General features: G+C 38.1%; 1 protein-coding gene across 3 annotated transcripts in view; it reads left to right on the top strand.

Annotated features, from left to right (window-relative positions):
* The window catches only part of acad9 (acyl-CoA dehydrogenase family member 9), a 61796-nt gene that overhangs the window by 30920 nt on the left and 12063 nt on the right, over nucleotides 1–18813 (top strand). For all 3 annotated transcript variants that reach the window (XM_033037212.1, XM_033037211.1, XM_033037213.1), the window contains 4 exons: nucleotides 26–154; nucleotides 6519–6598; nucleotides 7072–7195; nucleotides 7848–7925. In XM_033037212.1, the coding sequence (XP_032893103.1) occupies nucleotides 26–154; nucleotides 6519–6598; nucleotides 7072–7195; nucleotides 7848–7925 (411 nt within the window). The remainder of the gene's footprint in view (nucleotides 1–25; nucleotides 155–6518; nucleotides 6599–7071; nucleotides 7196–7847; nucleotides 7926–18813) is intronic.

The following is an 18813-nucleotide window of genomic DNA, read 5'->3' on the forward strand; positions in this document are numbered from 1 at the left end:
CTAACTGAATATGTCTTTGGACCAGATTTTCAGCTCAGAGGGAGCATGGACATGCATAAGTGAAGCACTGCAGATTCTAGGGGGCCTAGGCTATATAAAAGATTATCCTTATGAACGATACCTTAGGGATAGCAGAATTCTTCAGATATTTGAGGTAAGATACATTTGTTTCATTTGTTTGGATGCTAAATATAATCATAACAATTAAGCATGTTGTAAAATGGTAAGTAATTCTTTGGATAGAATCTTTGTATGTAATAGAATACTTTTATAGTCACGGGAGAAATTTACAATACACCATTAACTATGATAAATATTTACGTGCCTAATTTTGATAACCCACAATTTTTAAAGAAAATAATAGATTTAATCGCAGAGCATAATTATCAAAATATAATAATGGGGGGAGATTTTAACTGTGTTATAGACCCATACTTAGATAAATCAATAAAGGTAGGGAAGCGTCTTGTTAAAACTAAGACCTGTGAATTTTTAAATACTTATATAAAAAATAACAACATAGCTGATGTTTGGAGAACAGCAAATCCAAGTGGTAGGGAATATTCATTTTACTCATCAGTTCATAATACTTATTCACGAATTGACTATTTCTTATTGGACACAAAATTAATCCCGTATACGAATAAACCATCATATCATAATAGTATTATTTCTGATCATTCACCATTGACTTTTATACTTAAAATTGAGGGAATGCCGGGTATAAAACCTTTTTTGTGATTCAACGCACACATATTAAATAACCCGCAGGGCTATGAGTATATAAAAGAACAAACAAAATGTTTTTTCGAAATAAATGACACGCCGGGTATTTCTGCACCGCTATTATGGGAAACCTTCAAGGCATATATTCGCGGCGTCATAATCTCTTACCAAAGTTTTCAAAATAAGGAAAATAAAAGAGAACTTCAGCGTATAGAACAGGAAATAAAATTACTAGAACTGGACAATGCAACTGACCCAACCATAGATAAACATAATAAGATAACTTTATTGAAATATAAAATCAATAGAATACTATCGGCAAGAGTTTTTTTTTTTGTTTTTTTTTTTTGTTTTTGTTTATTTTATTAGAAGTTAATACAATACAAAACAATACAGTGGCACCTAATTTTAGGTGCCAACTATGTCATACCGTAATCCATTCAATGTACAACCTCTACTTTTATGTTATGAGTAAGCAAGACAAGAAAAAGAAAACAATAGAAAAGGGAAAGAGTGGAAAAATAGATGGTAGAGAGTAGAAAAATGTGAAGTGTGGATATAAAAAATAAAAATAAAAAAATAAAATAAAAAAGAAAAGGTGGAAAGTAGAAATAGAAGAAAAGGCCCCTTAAAAGAGAATTTTTCAAATCTATATTCGGAGATGTAGATCTATCCACGTCATGAACTGAAATCAGCAATCCTTATGGTACCGCTGCATCACATGATTCCAAAAAGTCGATGAAAGGAGACCAACTCCTTAAGAATTGGTCATATTTATCTATTAGTCGGAGTCTCATTTCTTCAAGGCATGCTTATGTCCATCATATTCCTAATCCACATTTTAACAGTTGGTATGGTTGTATTTTTTCAAAATGTAAGTATCAATTTCTTTCCAATTATTAACCCATAATTAAAAAAAACATTTTGGTCTTTATTTAAATTGATATCTTCTCCTATTATTCCAAATATAATCCATTCCATTTTGGGTTCTATTCTTGACTTGAAGAGCTTTGTAAATATATCAAATATATCACTCCAAAATTTATTCAACTTTGTACATCCTACAAATGAATGTGTTAAATTAGCATTTTGAAACAAACATTTATCGCATCTGGGAGAGACGTTTGCATAAAATTTATTCAACCTCGTTTTTGAATAATATAGTCTATGTAATAATTTGAATTGAATTAAATTATGTCTTGTATTAATAGAACAGTTATGTGTATTCATCAAATACTTTTCCCATCTATCCTTCGAGATCTTTATCATTAGCTCATGTTCCCAATCTTCCCTTAGTGCTTCTGTTGAGGGTGATTCTCTATATAATATATTATTATAAAAGTATGATATTAATTTTTGTGAATCAGCCTTAATATTCATTGCTTCTTCTAAAGGGTCTAAAAATATAGTTTGAAATCTATGTATATATTTCTTCATAAAGTCACATACCTGTATATATTTAAAATATTGATTATCCTTCAATTTAAATTTTAATTTTAATTGTTGAAATGATAACAGTTTACCCAATTCATACATATCCCCTACTTTCCTAATCCCCAGTCTATCCCATTGTTGATATGTGTTGTCGATGAGAGAAGGTTTGAATGCGGGGTTGTTCAATAGTGGGGTTAGTACTGATAAATTATTTAATTTCAAGGATACTTTTATTTGTTTCCAAATTCTTATTATATTGTGAATAATTGGGTTCTTCTTATATATTATACTATTCAATTTTATCGGTGAGAGCAGGATCGTTCCTATATCGTGCGGAGTACTATCGGCAAGAGTAATAAGATTATTCCAAATTACAAAACAAGCACACTTCGAATTTGGGGATAAGCCACATAAATTACTTGCGAGGCAACTGAAGCAACAAGAAAAGGAAAAAACTATCACTAAAATTAAATCGGATAAGGGTGAGTTTCTAACACTGCCAAAGGATATTAATAAGAGGTTTGCCCAATTTTATCATAATTTATATACATCTAAAATAAATACAGATGTTAGTAAAATTACAAATTTTTTAGATAATTGCAATCTCCCAAAATTGGATAGTTTAGAACAAGAGCAATTAGGAGCACGGATTACTAGTGAAGAAATAAAACAAATAATAAACTCACTGAAAAATGGGAAGACCCCAGGACCAGATGGTCTTAGTAATGAATTTTATAAAAGATTTCAGAAGTCAATTGTACCAAGATTATTCAATTTATACATGCAGGCTTTTACCGAAAATAAACTACCAGAAACCCTAGCAGAAGCAACAATAACGCTTATACCAAAAAAAGATAAAGATTTAGATGAACCGGGTTCTTATAGAGCTATATCACTTCTAAATATGGATCAAAAATTTTTAGCAAAGATTCTAGCTAGAAGACTAAATAATTATATTAACAATTTAATAAATAAGGATCAAACGGGATTTATACCCAAAAGACAATCATTTAATAATTTGAGAAGGCTTTTCAATATAATGTACTCTCACAATGAGGACAATGAAGATATTTCAGTTGTTACGCTGGATGCAGAGAAGGCATTTGATCAGGTAGAATGGCAGTATTTATACAAGGTACTCCAAAAATTTAATACGGGAGAGAATTTTATTAGATGGGTTAAACTACTTTACGATAGACCTACGGCAAGAATATTAACTAACAATATGCTATCTCCAAAATTTTACTTATCAAGGGGTAACAGGCAAGGTTGTGCCTTATCACCATTGCTATTTGCCCTTATGATAGAACCGCTGGCCGACAGGATTAGAAATCACCCGAATATTCACGGATATAACACTAAGGACTCAAAGAATAAAATTTCATTATACGCTGATGATATCCTTTTATATATTACTAATACACAAACGAGTATACCCACATTATTAACATTAATTGAGGAATTCGGCTCTTTTTCAGGATATAGAATAAATTGGAATAAAAGCTAAATAATGTCTTTAAAACCACAGGATTCGAGACACTTACTAAAATTCCCCTTCAAAATTGCAACAGAAAAATTCAAGTATCTGGGTATTCAAATTACGAGAAGACACAAACCATTATTTAGTGCCAATTTTATGCCACTATTAAATAAACTGAATGATATGATTAAATTTTGGAAAACGCTCCCGCTCTCATTGATAGGTAGAATTAACGCTATAAAAATGACTTTCTTACCACAATTAATATATTTGTTTCAAGCGATCCCAATATATATTCCAAAATACTTTTTCAAAAAACTAGATTCTACTATCACTAATTTTATATGGGATTACAGAGCACACAGAATTCAACGAAAGCATTTGTGTAAACCTAAAGAAGTTGGGGGTTTATCATTACCTAACTTTATGTATTACTACTGGGCAGTGCATATTAAGAACATAATGTACTGGTTGGATAGTTCCACTCAGCAGTTAGAGTGGATAAGAATGGAGAAAGAGGAGTGCTATCCGCACGATATAGGAACGATCTTGCTCTCACCGATAAAATTGAATAGTATATATAAGAAGAACCCAATTATTCACAATACAATAAGAATTTGGAAACAAATAAAAGTATCCTTGAAATTAAATAATCTATCAGTACTAACCCCACTATTGAACAACCCCTCATTCAAACCATCTCTCATCGACAAAACATATCAACAATGGGATAGACTGGGGATTAGGAAAGTAGGGGATATGTATGAATTGGGCAAACTGTTATCATTTCAACATTTAAAATTAAAATTTAAACTGAAGGATAATCAATATTTTAAATATATACAGATATGTGACTTTATGAAGAAATATATACATAGATTTCAAACTATTTTTAGACCCTTTAGAAGAAGCAATGAATATTAAGGCTGATTCACAAAAATTAATATCATACTTTTATAATAATATATTAAATAGAGAATTACCCTCAACAGAAGCACTAAGAGAAGATTGGGAACATGAGCTAATGATAAAGATCTCGAAGGATAGATGGGAAAAGTATCTGATGAACACACATAATTGTTCTATTAATGCAAGACATAATTTAATTCAATTCAAATTATTACATAGACTATATTATTCAAAAACGAGGTTGAATAAATTTTATCCAAACGTCTCTCCCAGATGCGATAAATGTTTGTTTCAAAACGCTAATATAACACATTCATTTGTAGGATGTACAAAGTTGAATAAATTTTGGAGTGATATATTTGATATATTTACGAAGCTTTTCAAGTCCACAATAGAACCTAAAACGGAATGGATTATATTTGGAATAATAGTAGAAGATATCAATTTAAATAAAGACCAAAATGTTTTTTTTAATTATGGGTTAATAATTGGAAAGAAATTGATACTTAAATTTTGGAAAAATACAACCATACCAACTGTTAAAATGTGGATTAGGGATATGATGGACATAGCACGCCTTGAAGAAATGAGACTCCGACTAATAGATAAATATGACCAATTCTTAAGGAGTTGGTCTCCTTTCATCGACTTTTTGGAATCATGTGATGCAGCGGTACCGTAAAGATTGCTGATTTCAGTTCATGCCGCGGATAGATCTACGTCTCCGAATAAAGACTTGAAAATTTCTCTTTTAAGGGGCCTTTCTCTCCTATTTCTACTTTCCACTTTTTCTTTTTTTTATATACACACTTCATGTTTTTCTATTCTCTACCATCTATTTTTCTTCTTTTTCCCCTTTCTATTGTTTTCTTTTTCTTGTCTTGCTTACTTCCTTCTCAAAACATAAAACTAGAGGTTGTACATAGAATGGATTACGGTATGACATAGTTGGCACCTAAAATTAGGTTCCACTGTACTGTTTTGTACTGTATTAACTTCTAATTAAAATTTTTTTTTTTTTAAAATAGAATATTTTTGTGGATTTTGTCACCTATATAATGAACGGAATTAGTTTGTGAGTCTTAAATTGGAAAAGATAAATTTGTTTTTAATATGTAGCTGTTACTTCACTTAACTTGCAAATCTGACTCACAAATTACATTTTATGGCACTTTATAAGACTTGACGTACGTAAATAGGAAAGGTTTTGAGGGATATGGGGCAGACATTTGCAAATGGGACTAGATTGGATGGAGCATCTTTGTTGGCGTGGATGAGTTGGGCCAATGGACCTCTTTCTGTGCTGTATGACTCTATATGCAATCGATATATTTCCAAACAATGTATGTAACAAAACTGTAAATGCCTGACAAACTGGACCGATCTTCTACAGCTCAAAAATACAGTGTATTTATGCTCTTTGAATAGAACTTGCAGTCTATGGTATATTTGAATGACTTTATTTCATGAACATCTGCAGCAAAGGAACATAATGCCTTCCCTTATTCATTAAACAATTTGCAGTCCAATGCTGTGATCCAATACAATTTAACCTGTGATAAAATATTTCTGATATTAATATTATGAGCAAGCTTCATAAATATGCAGACTTTGTGATTTTTCTTTAACCAATGGGGCTTATTGTTTTAAATACACACAGACTCTCAATTTGGAAAAAAAAGCCTTGTGGAGGCATCATAAATCTCTGTGTATGCTGAATATGCACATATATAATGATGAATGCAAGACGCACCCAGTTCAGTGGTATAGCTGTTGTGTTTGGCAACAGTATACTGATTGTGATCATGAAAACCAACAAATTGTGAAATGTGGCTGTTCTGCACAAGTAAAATAGTGCTTGTTCTTGCTGGATTAACATATTTAACCAAATAACCACAATTAAAGTATTTATTTTAAAGCTGGCAGCTTCCATTTTCCGACAGATAAAATTATATTTCATGTATTGCAGGGTACTAATGAAATTCTACGGATGTATGTGGGCTTGACTGGATTACAGCATGCAGGAAAAATACTCACTGGAAAAATTAAGTAAGTTGGTGTAAACATGTTTTTTCGCTCTGTTCTAAAGGTTTTTCTTCTAAAGCACATCCTAAATATTAGCACCCTCCCCATCCTCAACCACTGTTTAGTTGAGACAAATCTGACAATCTATCAGTGGTATCTTTGACTATATCTTCAACTCACCCTTCTTTGCTATGAGAGTACTGTGCCGTTGTCACTGGTTTTAATTCTCATTTTTCTTCTATGATATTCTGTAATTTAACCTAGTTGAATGTATTTGAAGTCAGGTTGCAGAACTGATGCAAAGCTAAAATTTGAGCAAATTTAAATATCTCAATTATTCGTGGGAGGAAAATAAAGTCTTGCTTCAGAATTTGATATATCTGGTATAACTGAGTTGAAATTCAATGTGTTCTGCATTGTTACAATTGTGTCTTTTTGATGGTTCTTCAGGCCACTACGGGCACTTCTAAATACACACTTTTTCTATTTGCTTCCAGAGAGATGAAGAAAGGAAATATCGGAGTTGTGTTGGAGATTTTAGGGAAAAAATTGGGAGGATCCCTTACAAAAGTGGATTATGGGCTCACGGGCAAAAATGGTGTTGTGCATCCCAGTTTAGAGGTAGTTATTGAGATGTCAAAGTTTCTGAATGCAAATGTATCTGTCAAGTGTTGTTTCTTTGGGGTGTAACATAATAACCAGCTAATAATTATCATTCAGAGCAGACCATCAAGCAAATTACATAATTGAACACTTAAATTCTTGGGAAACACAAAATATATGCTTCTGTAAAAGAAAATGTCATAGGCAAATAGTCATGTCAACAGTTTTGCTGATCAAAATCAGTAGATTTCTACTGAGGATGTAAATTAATGGTTTATTATTTTCTTTAGCAGCAAACATACATGACAATGTGTGGATTTGAAACATAGTTTAACTGAATCATTAACCAATTAATGTTGAGTTAAGTGTCATCTAAAATTGAATTTAGACATATTATCACGTTACCAAATGCCCCCTAAAAAAATTCCAATTTAGCCCCATGAGCTTTAAATTTGTTAACAAATCTAGTCTATGTTACCACACGTCTTTTTTAGAAAGCACATGTATTGTCAATTGCACTAGCTTCAACTATCCTTACTATTTCATGAAAGGATCCCATCATGTTAGTCTAACATGATTTGCCTTTAAATTCCAAATGACAAAGGGTTGATTTAAAACACCAAAATTATAAATGTGAACACGAGGAACTATTTGAATTTGTTTTCTTTAGGCCAGTGCCAAGAAAATGGAGGAGAATGTGCACTTTTTTGGCAGCATAGTAGAAAACGTATTGTACAGATATGGCAAGGTAATCAATCAATATTTATTTTCTTATTAAATGTGGTCATGTCAAGAAAATGTTTACTTGTTCTGTAAATTGCATAAAAATGTTCAACTGAAAGTTGGATTTTGATATCTTTATCACAAAACTATCATCTATGGAAAATGAATATCTAAAATCTGTGAGTATAAATTGCAAAATGCAGTAGCAGATCTTTTGGGAAATACAGGCATTTGTGCACCAGTTGCCAGCATTCTTTCCACACTCTCCCATCACTCCCAGGTAGCTCACTGTACAAAAGACAAGTTATAAACTTGCTGGTAGGCGTGCTCTGACATTGCACTCCGTTCTTTTAAGATTGTAATGTCAAATAATAAAATTAAATAAGTGTAAAGCACATTAAAACATTTATTATGTAAACAGTTAAGTATGTATCCAGTTCTTAGTTACCAAAAAGAATTTAGATTTTTTAAAAGAAAATAATTATTTATCTTGATTAAGTAAATCTCTAACGTTTAGTTAAGAGATACAGCACGCAAACAGATCCTTCAGCCCAGAGTCCGCACCGACCAGCGATCCCCGTACACTAACACTATCCTACACACAGTAGGGACAATTTTACATTTATACCAAGTCAAATAATCAACAAACCTGTACGTATTTGGAGTGTGGGAGAAAACCGAAGATCTCGGAGAAAATCCACGCAGATCATGGGGACAACGTACAAACTCCGTACAAGACTGCATCCTTAGTCAGGATTCAACCTGGGTCTCTTGCGCTGTAAGGCAGTAACTCAACCGCTACGCCACCGTGCCGCCCACTTGTTAAACATGAGTTTAATTCTGAATTAAATGGGAAATCCTTTCTAAGACAGACATCATTTTAGACGGCCAACATTTTAGGTATTGAGGAAAGCATTTGCTCCAGGAAAGTGCCATCTATTGGTTACAACCTGTAAAACAGATTTATTTTGAGATGTCCAAGTTCCACTGCATCTTTTTTAGCATTTAAATCTGAACATGAGGATTCATGATTAAAAGCGTGATTGCAATGAAAAAGTGGAACGAGGACCAGTAAATAGGGGACACAGAAATGTAAAACTTTAAGGTGTATGTGTTATTTTGTTGTTTTGTCGATATGCAAAAAAATCGCATTTTTATATTTTTTAAAAAATACTAATTTCAGAGAGTGAATGTGCACTTGCCTGCTAGGAATTATCTTGCAAACAATAAATGTGCCATTTTGCCAAGCAGAACTGTTATTCTATGGTAGACAAAAATGCTGGAGAAACTCAGCATCTATGGAGCGAAGGAAATAGGCAACGCTTCGGGCCGAAACCTTGTTATTCTGTGGTTTACTTTACTCTGTGGCAGCTCTAGCTTCACTCAGCATTGTTCAATAATCATTTGTTGTAAGCATACCTCTGTTCATGAGTTATTAGGTGCATTTCAGTTGTAGGAGTTCAGTATTTCTTCACCTGACTGTGTTTATAGTGCAGAATCTGGTAAGGAGTCAACAAGAGCAGGGAGATTAGATGAGGGGAAAAAAGACACAAAGTACTGGAGTAACTCAGGGGGCCAGGCAGCATCAATGGAGAACAGTAATTGGCAATGTTTCGAGTCTGAATAAGGGTCCTGACCCAAAACGTCACCTATCCATGTACTTCAAAGATGGTGCTTGACCCGCCGGGTTACGCCAGCACATAGATAGAAACATAGAAAGTAGGTGCGAGAGTAGACCACCAGGTCCGTCGAGCCCGCACCGCCATTCGCTCATGGCTGAACACTAAACAGACACACTTACCCACAAACAGTAGACACAAGACACAGAACACAAGACACTACCCTCCCCTTTATACCGCTATCACCCCTCTCCACCCCAAGAACCTCGCGATCTCCTGGGGGAGGCAAAAAAACGGATAAAAACCCAGGTCCAATTCGGGAAAAAAATCCGGGAAATTCCTCTCCGACCCCAATCCAGGCGATCGACACTTGTCCAGGAGATCACTCAGGTCTTACTATACTAACCATACCTAGGTCCATATCCCTGCCCTCTCCCCGTAGCCCCTTATCCCCTTGGCAGCTAAAAAACCATCTATTTTAGTCTTAAATATATTTAAAGTTTCTGCTTCCACTGCTCCCTGGGGCAGTGAATTCCATAAATTAACCACCCTCTGGGTGAAGAAGTTCTTCCTCATCTCAGTTTTAAAAGAGCCCCCCCTTATTCTGCAACTATGTCCCCTAGTTCTAGTTTCCCCGATCATTGGGAACATCCTCGGTGCATCCACCCGATCAAGGCCCCTCACGATCTTATATGTTTCAATGAGATCGCCTCTCATTCTTCTAAACTCCAAAGAGTAGAGTTCCAGCCTACTTAACCTTTCCTCATATGTCAATCCCCTCATTGCAGGAATTAATCTTGTAAACCTTCGCTGCACTGCCTCCAGGGCTAGTACATCCTTTCTTAAGTATGGACCCCAGAACTGTACACAGTATTCCAAATGTGGTCTCACTAATACTGTGTACAGCTGCAGCAAGACCTCCGTGTTTTTATACTCAATCCCCCTAGCAATAAAGGCCAAAACTCCATTGGCCTTCCTGATTGCTTGCTGCACCTGCATACTAACTTTTAGTGATTCATGTACTAATACCCCTAAATCCCTTTGCGTTGCATTACAACGCAGCTCCTCCTCATTTAGAAAATAACTTGCCCTATCATTTTTTTTCCCAAAGTGAATGACTTCACATTTATTAGTATTAAATTTCATCTGCCAAGTTGTTGCCCACTCACCTAGCTTATCTATATCCTTTTGCAGACTCTTCCTATCCTCCTCATCCCCTACTTTTCCTCCCATTTTTGTATCGTCCGCAAATTTTGATATATTACACTTGGTTCCCTCCTCCAAATCATTTATATAAATTGTGAACAACTGGGGTCCCAGCACCGACCCTTGCGGAACCCCGCTAGTTACCGGTTGCCATCCCGAGTATGAACCATTTATCCCCACTCTCTGCTTCCTATTTGTTAGCCAATCCTCTACCCATGCTAATATATTACCCCCAATCCCATAATTTTTTATTTTTAGCAATAGTCTCTTATGTGGCACCTTGTCAAAAGCCTTTTGGAAGTCCAAGTATACCACATCCACCGGTTCCCCTTTATCCACCCGGGTTGTTACTTCCTCAAAGAATTCGAGCAGATTCGTTAAACAGGACTTCCCCTTCACAAAACCATGCTGGTTCTGTCCGATGAAGTCATGTTTATCCAAGTGCCCCGTTAGTGTTTCTTTAATAATTGTCTCTAACATTTTACCCACCACCGATGTTAGACTAACCGGTCTATAGTTACCCGCCTTCTGTTTACTTCCTTTTTTAAATATAGGTGTTACATTGGCCATTTTCCAATCCACTGGGACCGTTCCTGCCTCCAGGGAGTTTTGGAAAATTATCACCAATGCATCCACAATCCCCACCGCTATCTCCCTCAAGACCCTTGGATGTAATCCATCAGGCCCAGGGGATTTATCCTCCTTCAGTCTCATTAATTTCCCTAATACCACCTCCTTGGTGATCTTAATAGTATTTAGCTCCTCCATTCCTACCGCCCCCTGTTTATCCAGCGTTGGAATATTTTTTGTGTCTTCTATGGTGAAGACTGATACAAAATACTCGTTTAATGCCTTTGCCATTTCCATGTTCCCCACCAACAACTCTCCAGTCTCACCCTCCAATGGACCAACGTTCACCTTAGCCACCCTTTTTCTTTTTATATAGCTATAAAAACTCTTACTATTAGTTTTTATGTTGTTCGCTAAATTCCTTTCATAGTCTATTTTCCCCGTCTTAATTAATCTCTTAGTTATTTTTTGCTGACCTTTAAATGCTTCCCAATCCTCTACCCTCCCACTATCTCTGGCTACCTTATATGCCCTTGCCTTCAGCCGAATACTATCCTTTATAGTTTTACTGAGCCATGGCTGACTGTTCTTACCCTTACCCCTTTTTTTCTTCATAGGAATAAATTTTTCTTGAAGGTTATACAGTATACCCTTAAACGTACACCACTGCTCATGTACCGTCTTATTCTTGAGTCTGCTATCCCAGTCAACTTTGATCAGCTCAGTCCTCATACCTTCATAATCCCCCTTATTTAGACTAAGCACCCTAGCCTGAGTTTCAACCTGCTCCCCTTCTATTTGAATATGGAATTCGACCATATTGTGGTCACTTGTTCCCAACGAGTCCCTAACTATGACATTTTTAATTAATCCTGCTTCATTACACAGGACCAGATCCAAGATTGCCTCCCCCCTTGTCGGTTCGGTGACATACTGTTCTAGGAACCCGTCTCTAATACACCTTGGGTCTTTGTGTCTTTTTTTTGGTAAAAAAAGCATGTACTGTTTCCTGTTCGGCCACCCAACAGTGGTTCATGGATGGTTCTGCATGAATGCATTTTTTTTTGGAATGTGCAATTGCTTCAGGCTAGGATGGAGCAGAAAATATGAGATAAGTGCATCCAAAGGTTCTTTGTGTTTGTCATGCTAACCCAAAGTCAAGCATTTCATAAATTCATAAATGATAGGAGCATAATTAAGCCATTCGACCCCTCATGTCTACGCCATTCCATCATGGCTGATCTATCTTTCCCTCTCAAATCCATTCTCCTGCCTTCTCTCCATAGCCCCTGACACCCTTACTAATCAGGAATCTGTCAATCACCGCCCTAAAAATACCCATTGACTTGGCCTGCACAGCCTTATGTGGCAATGAATTCCACAGATTTGCCATCTTCCCACTAAAGAAATTCCAGGCCTTTCACTATTCGGTAACTCTCTAGGTTTCAATTAGGTGACCCCTCATCCTTCTAAACAAGTACAGGACTAGTGCCTTCAAACGCTCTTCATATGTTTTCAAATACCATCCATGAAAGGTTAATCAACCATTTGGTTACCGAGCTTCAGATTCGTCTAGACAGGACATTCCCACCTAGCTTTAAAACAGGTGGAAGGACATTAGCGGAACTAGTGTCTCTTACATGACTGGCATTCATAGGAAATTGAATAATTCAGGGAGTCAGGTAGTAAGTGGAAAGTGCAGTGGTGCTGCAAGTATTGCAAATGTGACACAGCTCCTGTAAACTGAGTTCATTTCTAACCTTCAGTACTGTTTGCAATAAAGTTGCAAGTTCTCCCTGTGACCATGTGTGTTTCTCTAGAGTGCATTGATTTCCTCCCACATCTCAAAGATGTGTTGCTTGTTAGTTAACTGTTTATTGAAAATTGCCCGTTGTGTAGGTGGGTAGTTGGAGAATCCGAGTGGATATTAATAAAATAATAGGCTTTTATGTGAAATTTTAAGTGAAATTAGTTGGGCTGTGGAATTGACAGAATTGACTGAGCTGTCAAGGACTTGATGGCTTGCTTTTATTTCTCTCATAAACTGTTCCTTTTACATAACCAATGCATGTTTTTCTGGATGATAGACCTGTTTATAGATAATATTGTTATCACTCCCGCCTCTACACCTTACATAGTTTGCAAGAATTATTTTCTTTATCTTTCTCATTCCCACATTGAACGGGTCTGAAATCCATCACTGTTATCTTGCAGGTCACAAAATGTGTGTCCCTGGTGTGCAAGATGTACAAAAACATTTGAGTTCGAATTATTATAACAAAACTGCAGTGGTATTTCAAACTGGATGAGAACTCGTGCTTATGAAGAATGGAAAAAATATCAGTGGAGTTGATACATTCCTCTGGTTCTGACTGATTTTACTTCAGAATATATTGTCCAGCGATCATTAGAGCCTGGTCAACGGGAAAAGGAAAAGCAAGTTAGAATTTTAAGCATAAATGTTAAATAATGAATGCTGGTGAACTTGAGAAAGCTGAAGGTAGACACAAAATGATGGAGTAACTCAGTGGGACTGGCAGCATCTGTGGAGAGAATGAATGGGTGACATTTCGGGTCGAGACCCTTCTTCAGACTGATGTCAGGGGAGTGGGCAGGACAGAGATAGAATGTAGTCGGAGACAGTAAGATAGGTGGGAGAACTGGGAAGGGGGAGGAGATGGTGAGAGAGTAAAAGCAAGGGCTATTTGAAGTTAGAGAAGTCAATGTTCATTGGGTGTAAGCTACCCAAGTGAAATATGAGGTGCTGTTCCTCCAACTTGCGCTGGGTCTCACTCTTACAAATGGAGGAGGCCGAGGACAGAAAGGTCAGATTGGGAATGGGAGGGGGAGTTAATGTGCTGAGCAACCGAGAAATCAGGTAGTTTGGCAGACTGAGCGGAGGTGTTCAGCGTGATTGCCGAGCCTTCGCTTGGTCTCGCCGATGTACAGAAGTTGACACCTAGAACAGCGGATACAGTAGATTAGGTTGGAGGAGGTACAAGTGAACCTCTGCCTCAGCTGAAAAGACTGTTGGGGTCCTTGGATGGAGTCGAGGAGGGAGGTAAAGGGACAGGGGTTGCATCTCCTGTGGTTGCAGGGGAAGGTACCTGGGGAGGGGCTGGTTTCGGTGGGAAGGGACGAGTTAACCAAGGAGTTGCAGAGGGAACACTCTGCGGAAAGCAGAAAGGGGTGGAGATCTGAAGATGTGGCCAGTAGTGGGATCCCATTGCAGATGGCGAAAATGTTGGAGGATTATATGCTGTATGCGACGGCTGATAGGGTGGAATGTGAGGACAAGGGGGACTCTGTCCTTGTTGCGAATGGGGGGAGGGGGAGCAAGAGCAGAGCTGCGGGATATCGAGGAAACCCTAGTGAGCGCCTCATCTATAATGGAAGAGGAGAACCCCCGTTTCCTAAAGAATGAGGACATCTCCAATGATCTAGAATCAGAATCAGTATCACACTTTATTCGCCAAGTATGTTTTGCAACATATACGAGGAATTTCATTGGCCAGGTCAGTCATACAAATTAACAGAACACTCAAAAACACATTTTAACATGAACATCCACCACAGTAACTCCTACACATTCCTCACTGTGATAGAGGGCAAAATAATGTTCAAGTCCTTCCCTTAGTTCTTCCTCGGTCGTGGGCCTTGAAACCCCGTTGATGGGACGATCTTGACTCCCGTAGCCGGCGGCGTTCAGGCCCTCCATGTCGAGGCGATCAAGCTCCCGCATCGGGGGGGATGTCAGCTCCCCCGGGCCGGGCGATCGAACCTCGCGTCGGGGATGGTCGAACCTTCCGCGATGTTGAAGCTCCCGACTAGCCTCTCCCGAAGACTGCAAGCTCTTGATGTTTAAAGTCCGCGGTGGGAGCGATCCCAGGCAAGGGATCAGCGTTAAGTGATCCAAAAATGTTAAGTCTGCGATCGCGGTGGGGCTCACGACAGTCCGAGGAGGCCTCCAGCTCCATCGATGGAAGGCCGCAGACCCGGAGAATGTGATCCAAAAAATAATCACATCTCCGGCAAGGTAGGAACTTGAAAAAAAGTTTCCTCCGATCCCCTCCCCCCACCCCCCACATAAAACAAACAAAAGAACATTAAAACAAAACTTTGAACAAACTAAAAAATAACAAAAGAGTGAAAAGACAAACAGACTGCCGGCAGGGCTGCCATCTCCCCGGCGCCCCCATCTAGAATGGAAAACCTCATCCTGGGCTCAGATGCGGCATAGACAGAGAAATTGAGAGTAGGGGATATAGTCTTTACAGGAAGCAGGGTGGGAAGAAGTATAGTCTAGATAGCTATGGGTGTCAGTAGGTTTGTAGTAAATGTCGGTCAATAGTCTGTCTCCTGTGATGGAGACGGTGAGATCCAGGTCGGTCAATTGTCAATTGAGAAAGCTGAATAGTTTCTGTAAGAGAATTAAAATCACAAAATTACTATGTGGCTGACTGGGACTACTACCATTACCTGGCTGATGTTCCAGGATAAATATAAAGAGGGAATTAACATTAATTTCCATAGAACACATGGTGACAGAGTAATATTGAATGGTCCTCCTTCAGGAATTTGAGCACATGATGTAGGCTGACCATCCAACATAGAACTAAAGAATTGCTGCACTGTTAGAGGTGCTCCACCCTGGATGACTGAGGCCCATTTGTTCCTGTATTATTTCAAAGAACACCAGTTAACCCAGTGTCACAGCCGATTTTTACCCTTCCATCAACATCACTAAAACAGGTTGACTCAAACATTTTAACTCTTGGTTTCATTTAGATTTTCTACTGTTTTGTGCTCAAAACAAAAAAAACCTGATCTCAAGGTAGATCAAAAGGACACAAAAGCTTTGCCCATGTGGAATGTGGAAATAGAAATAAATCTAACACCAATTGATCTGGGTGTGTTCATTGCCTCATATACACAGAGCTAGATTATGCAGCTCTTATACTCTGGGGCTGGAATTTCATCAATTGTTAAAGATTTAACATAGCTTGACTTGATTCTTTTTGAGAAAATCAATATTCCTGGAGACCTGCTGTGAATTGTACCTTTTAAAATGACTTTATCTTCATTTCACTAGAGCGATGTAAAATTTATGGTTTTGGGTTGTAACATTACATTTTGGTATTTGGCATTCACACGAATAGAAGATTCAATCCTTTATGACCATTTTAATCATAAAATTCTTCATCAACATCCATCAACCCAACAATATTCCATCTAAAATGTTGAGAATGGTGCCTAATCCAACCACTGGTAACAGGAATTCATTCGTCATGTTTGTCTTGCTTTATAAAGCTTGTCATTAATCTGGGTGGCCAAATATCAGACTGTCATTGGAGGGATTTATATGATCTATGGTCACAGGTACTCGATAATTTTCAATACCACCCTAAGATTACCCTGTAATCCCTTTTCTCATGAGAATAGTTCTCACTTTTCATTTGTGTCGTCTTTCACAAGGCAATATCCAACGTGTGTAATGATTATATTATTGGACGAACATGCAGAGATTTGCAATATTATTCCACTGTTTCAAATCCCTAACCATGGCAGTTTAGGAATTTAATTAGGAAAGGAAATTAATAATGGTAACCCTGAAACTACAAGATTATCAATAAAAACCTAGGTGGTTTATTAACATAAAGAAGAAATTCAGCTGTCGTTGCCCTGCCTATGTGGCTGCAGTCCACCTGTGTAGTTTATTCTTAACTGTATCCTTAGTTATAATAATGATCTGTACTGTTCCTTATTTATTTCCTCAGCATCTTTGCTATAGTGTAGAGCTTCAAACTGATCAGTCCAGACTAAAGTGATTTCATGAAGATATTACATGAATTCACCACTGAATTGTACTTTTGATAATGTTTTAAAACCAAATTCATAAAATTTAGCTTCCTGTTAGTTTTAAGAAATATACGCATGATGAGCTGAAGTGCTGAAATAATGTCTTGTGAATATATCTGACTGACACTTGGCTTTGACCTTAGCTTGCCCAATTCTGTAGCTGGTCACTGATTTTCCGCTCAGCCACCCCTACTCTGCTACACTCCCATTCTGTGCCATTTTTGATTGAAATACATCAACAGCCCATCTTCAACACTGGCTTGTGTAGGAAGGGACTGCAAATGCTGGCTTACACTGAAGATAGACACAAAATGTTGGACTAACTCAGCGGGACAGGCAGCTTCTCTGATTAGAAGGAATGGGTGACGTTTCGGGTCGAGACCCTTCTTCAGACTGAGGTGGCGGCAAACTGCCCTGGCACACCCAGGCGCCAGCTCTCGGACACCCCCTTCTACTTATCCTTGGACCATGGCCCCCTAGATATGCATCAGGCCATAATCTCAGACCATTTCTGATTTTATCACTTCTGGTTGTCTATCCTCCACAGCCTCCCAACATTATCGTTACCCAGCCCTGCACGGCCCTGTTTTGTCTTCTCCACAAAATCCATAAACAGAACTATGCAAGGAATGGAGTGATATGGATCATGTAGAAGCTGAGGAGATTAACTTGGCATCATATTTCGCACAGATGTGAGCTGATGGGCCAATTTCTTTACTGTACTGTTCTAACTGTTCTGTGGGCTGTGACTGAGATGGAGAAAGGTCCATCTTGTCATCAAAGGTGATTCCCAATGCACATTACTTACTTGTAATGTAGGACTGTTTTCCTTTCTGCCTCTATTTACAAACAACAGGTACCCATGGGCTTTTTGTTAACTAACTACAGTAACTATGCACATATACACATAGCCCTGTGTTTCTGGATTTAGTTTAGAATTGTACCACCTTGTTTATTTTGCCTTTCCTTAATTTGCCCAAGAAATACTATTCTGCATGAGTGTTACTGGACAAGATCAAGAGGAGAATTACTAGTTTGAATCCTAATCTAATATCATTGTAAGTCAGAGAGTTGGGTTAGTTTAAGTATAAATGACAATGAAGGTGAGGATTTCAAAATAATGATTTGATTAAATGCGAATTAACTAAGAGAGCGAATAGTCATGAAATATAAGTACTACAGGTACACAACCTTTTATCCGAAAGCCTTGGGACCAGACACTTCTCGGATTTCGGAATTTTTCGGATTTCGGAATGGAAGATTTTTAGCGTAGATTAGGTAGGTAGCGCGGGCGGCTTGAAATGTCTGGAGCGGCTGCCTCCTCCCCGGAGACCGGGGAATCACTGTAAATCATTGCTTAAATGTTAGTCAGTTAGTTTGGAGGGATCTTATGTGGTGGGGGGGGTGAAGGGGGAAACTTTAATTCTTAGTCGGCGGCCACAGCGCTAGGATACAAGCGGGGAGCGGGCAATGCCTTACCGGGTCGCCGTGCGGTAAGCGCCGGAGCGCTGTGGCCGCCGACTCCCAACATCGCGGAGCTGGGGCTGCGGGCGTCCGGCCGCGGGCCGCGCTGGATTTGGAACGCCGCGCAGCCAGGGGTAGAGTTGCCGGGGTCGGAGCTACAACTGGCGCCTCCTGCGGCCGGTCGCCCGCAGCCCC

This window comes from Amblyraja radiata, chromosome 18 (genome assembly GCF_010909765.2).
Source record: "Amblyraja radiata isolate CabotCenter1 chromosome 18, sAmbRad1.1.pri, whole genome shotgun sequence".
Classification (NCBI taxonomy): Eukaryota; Metazoa; Chordata; class Chondrichthyes; order Rajiformes; family Rajidae; genus Amblyraja; species Amblyraja radiata.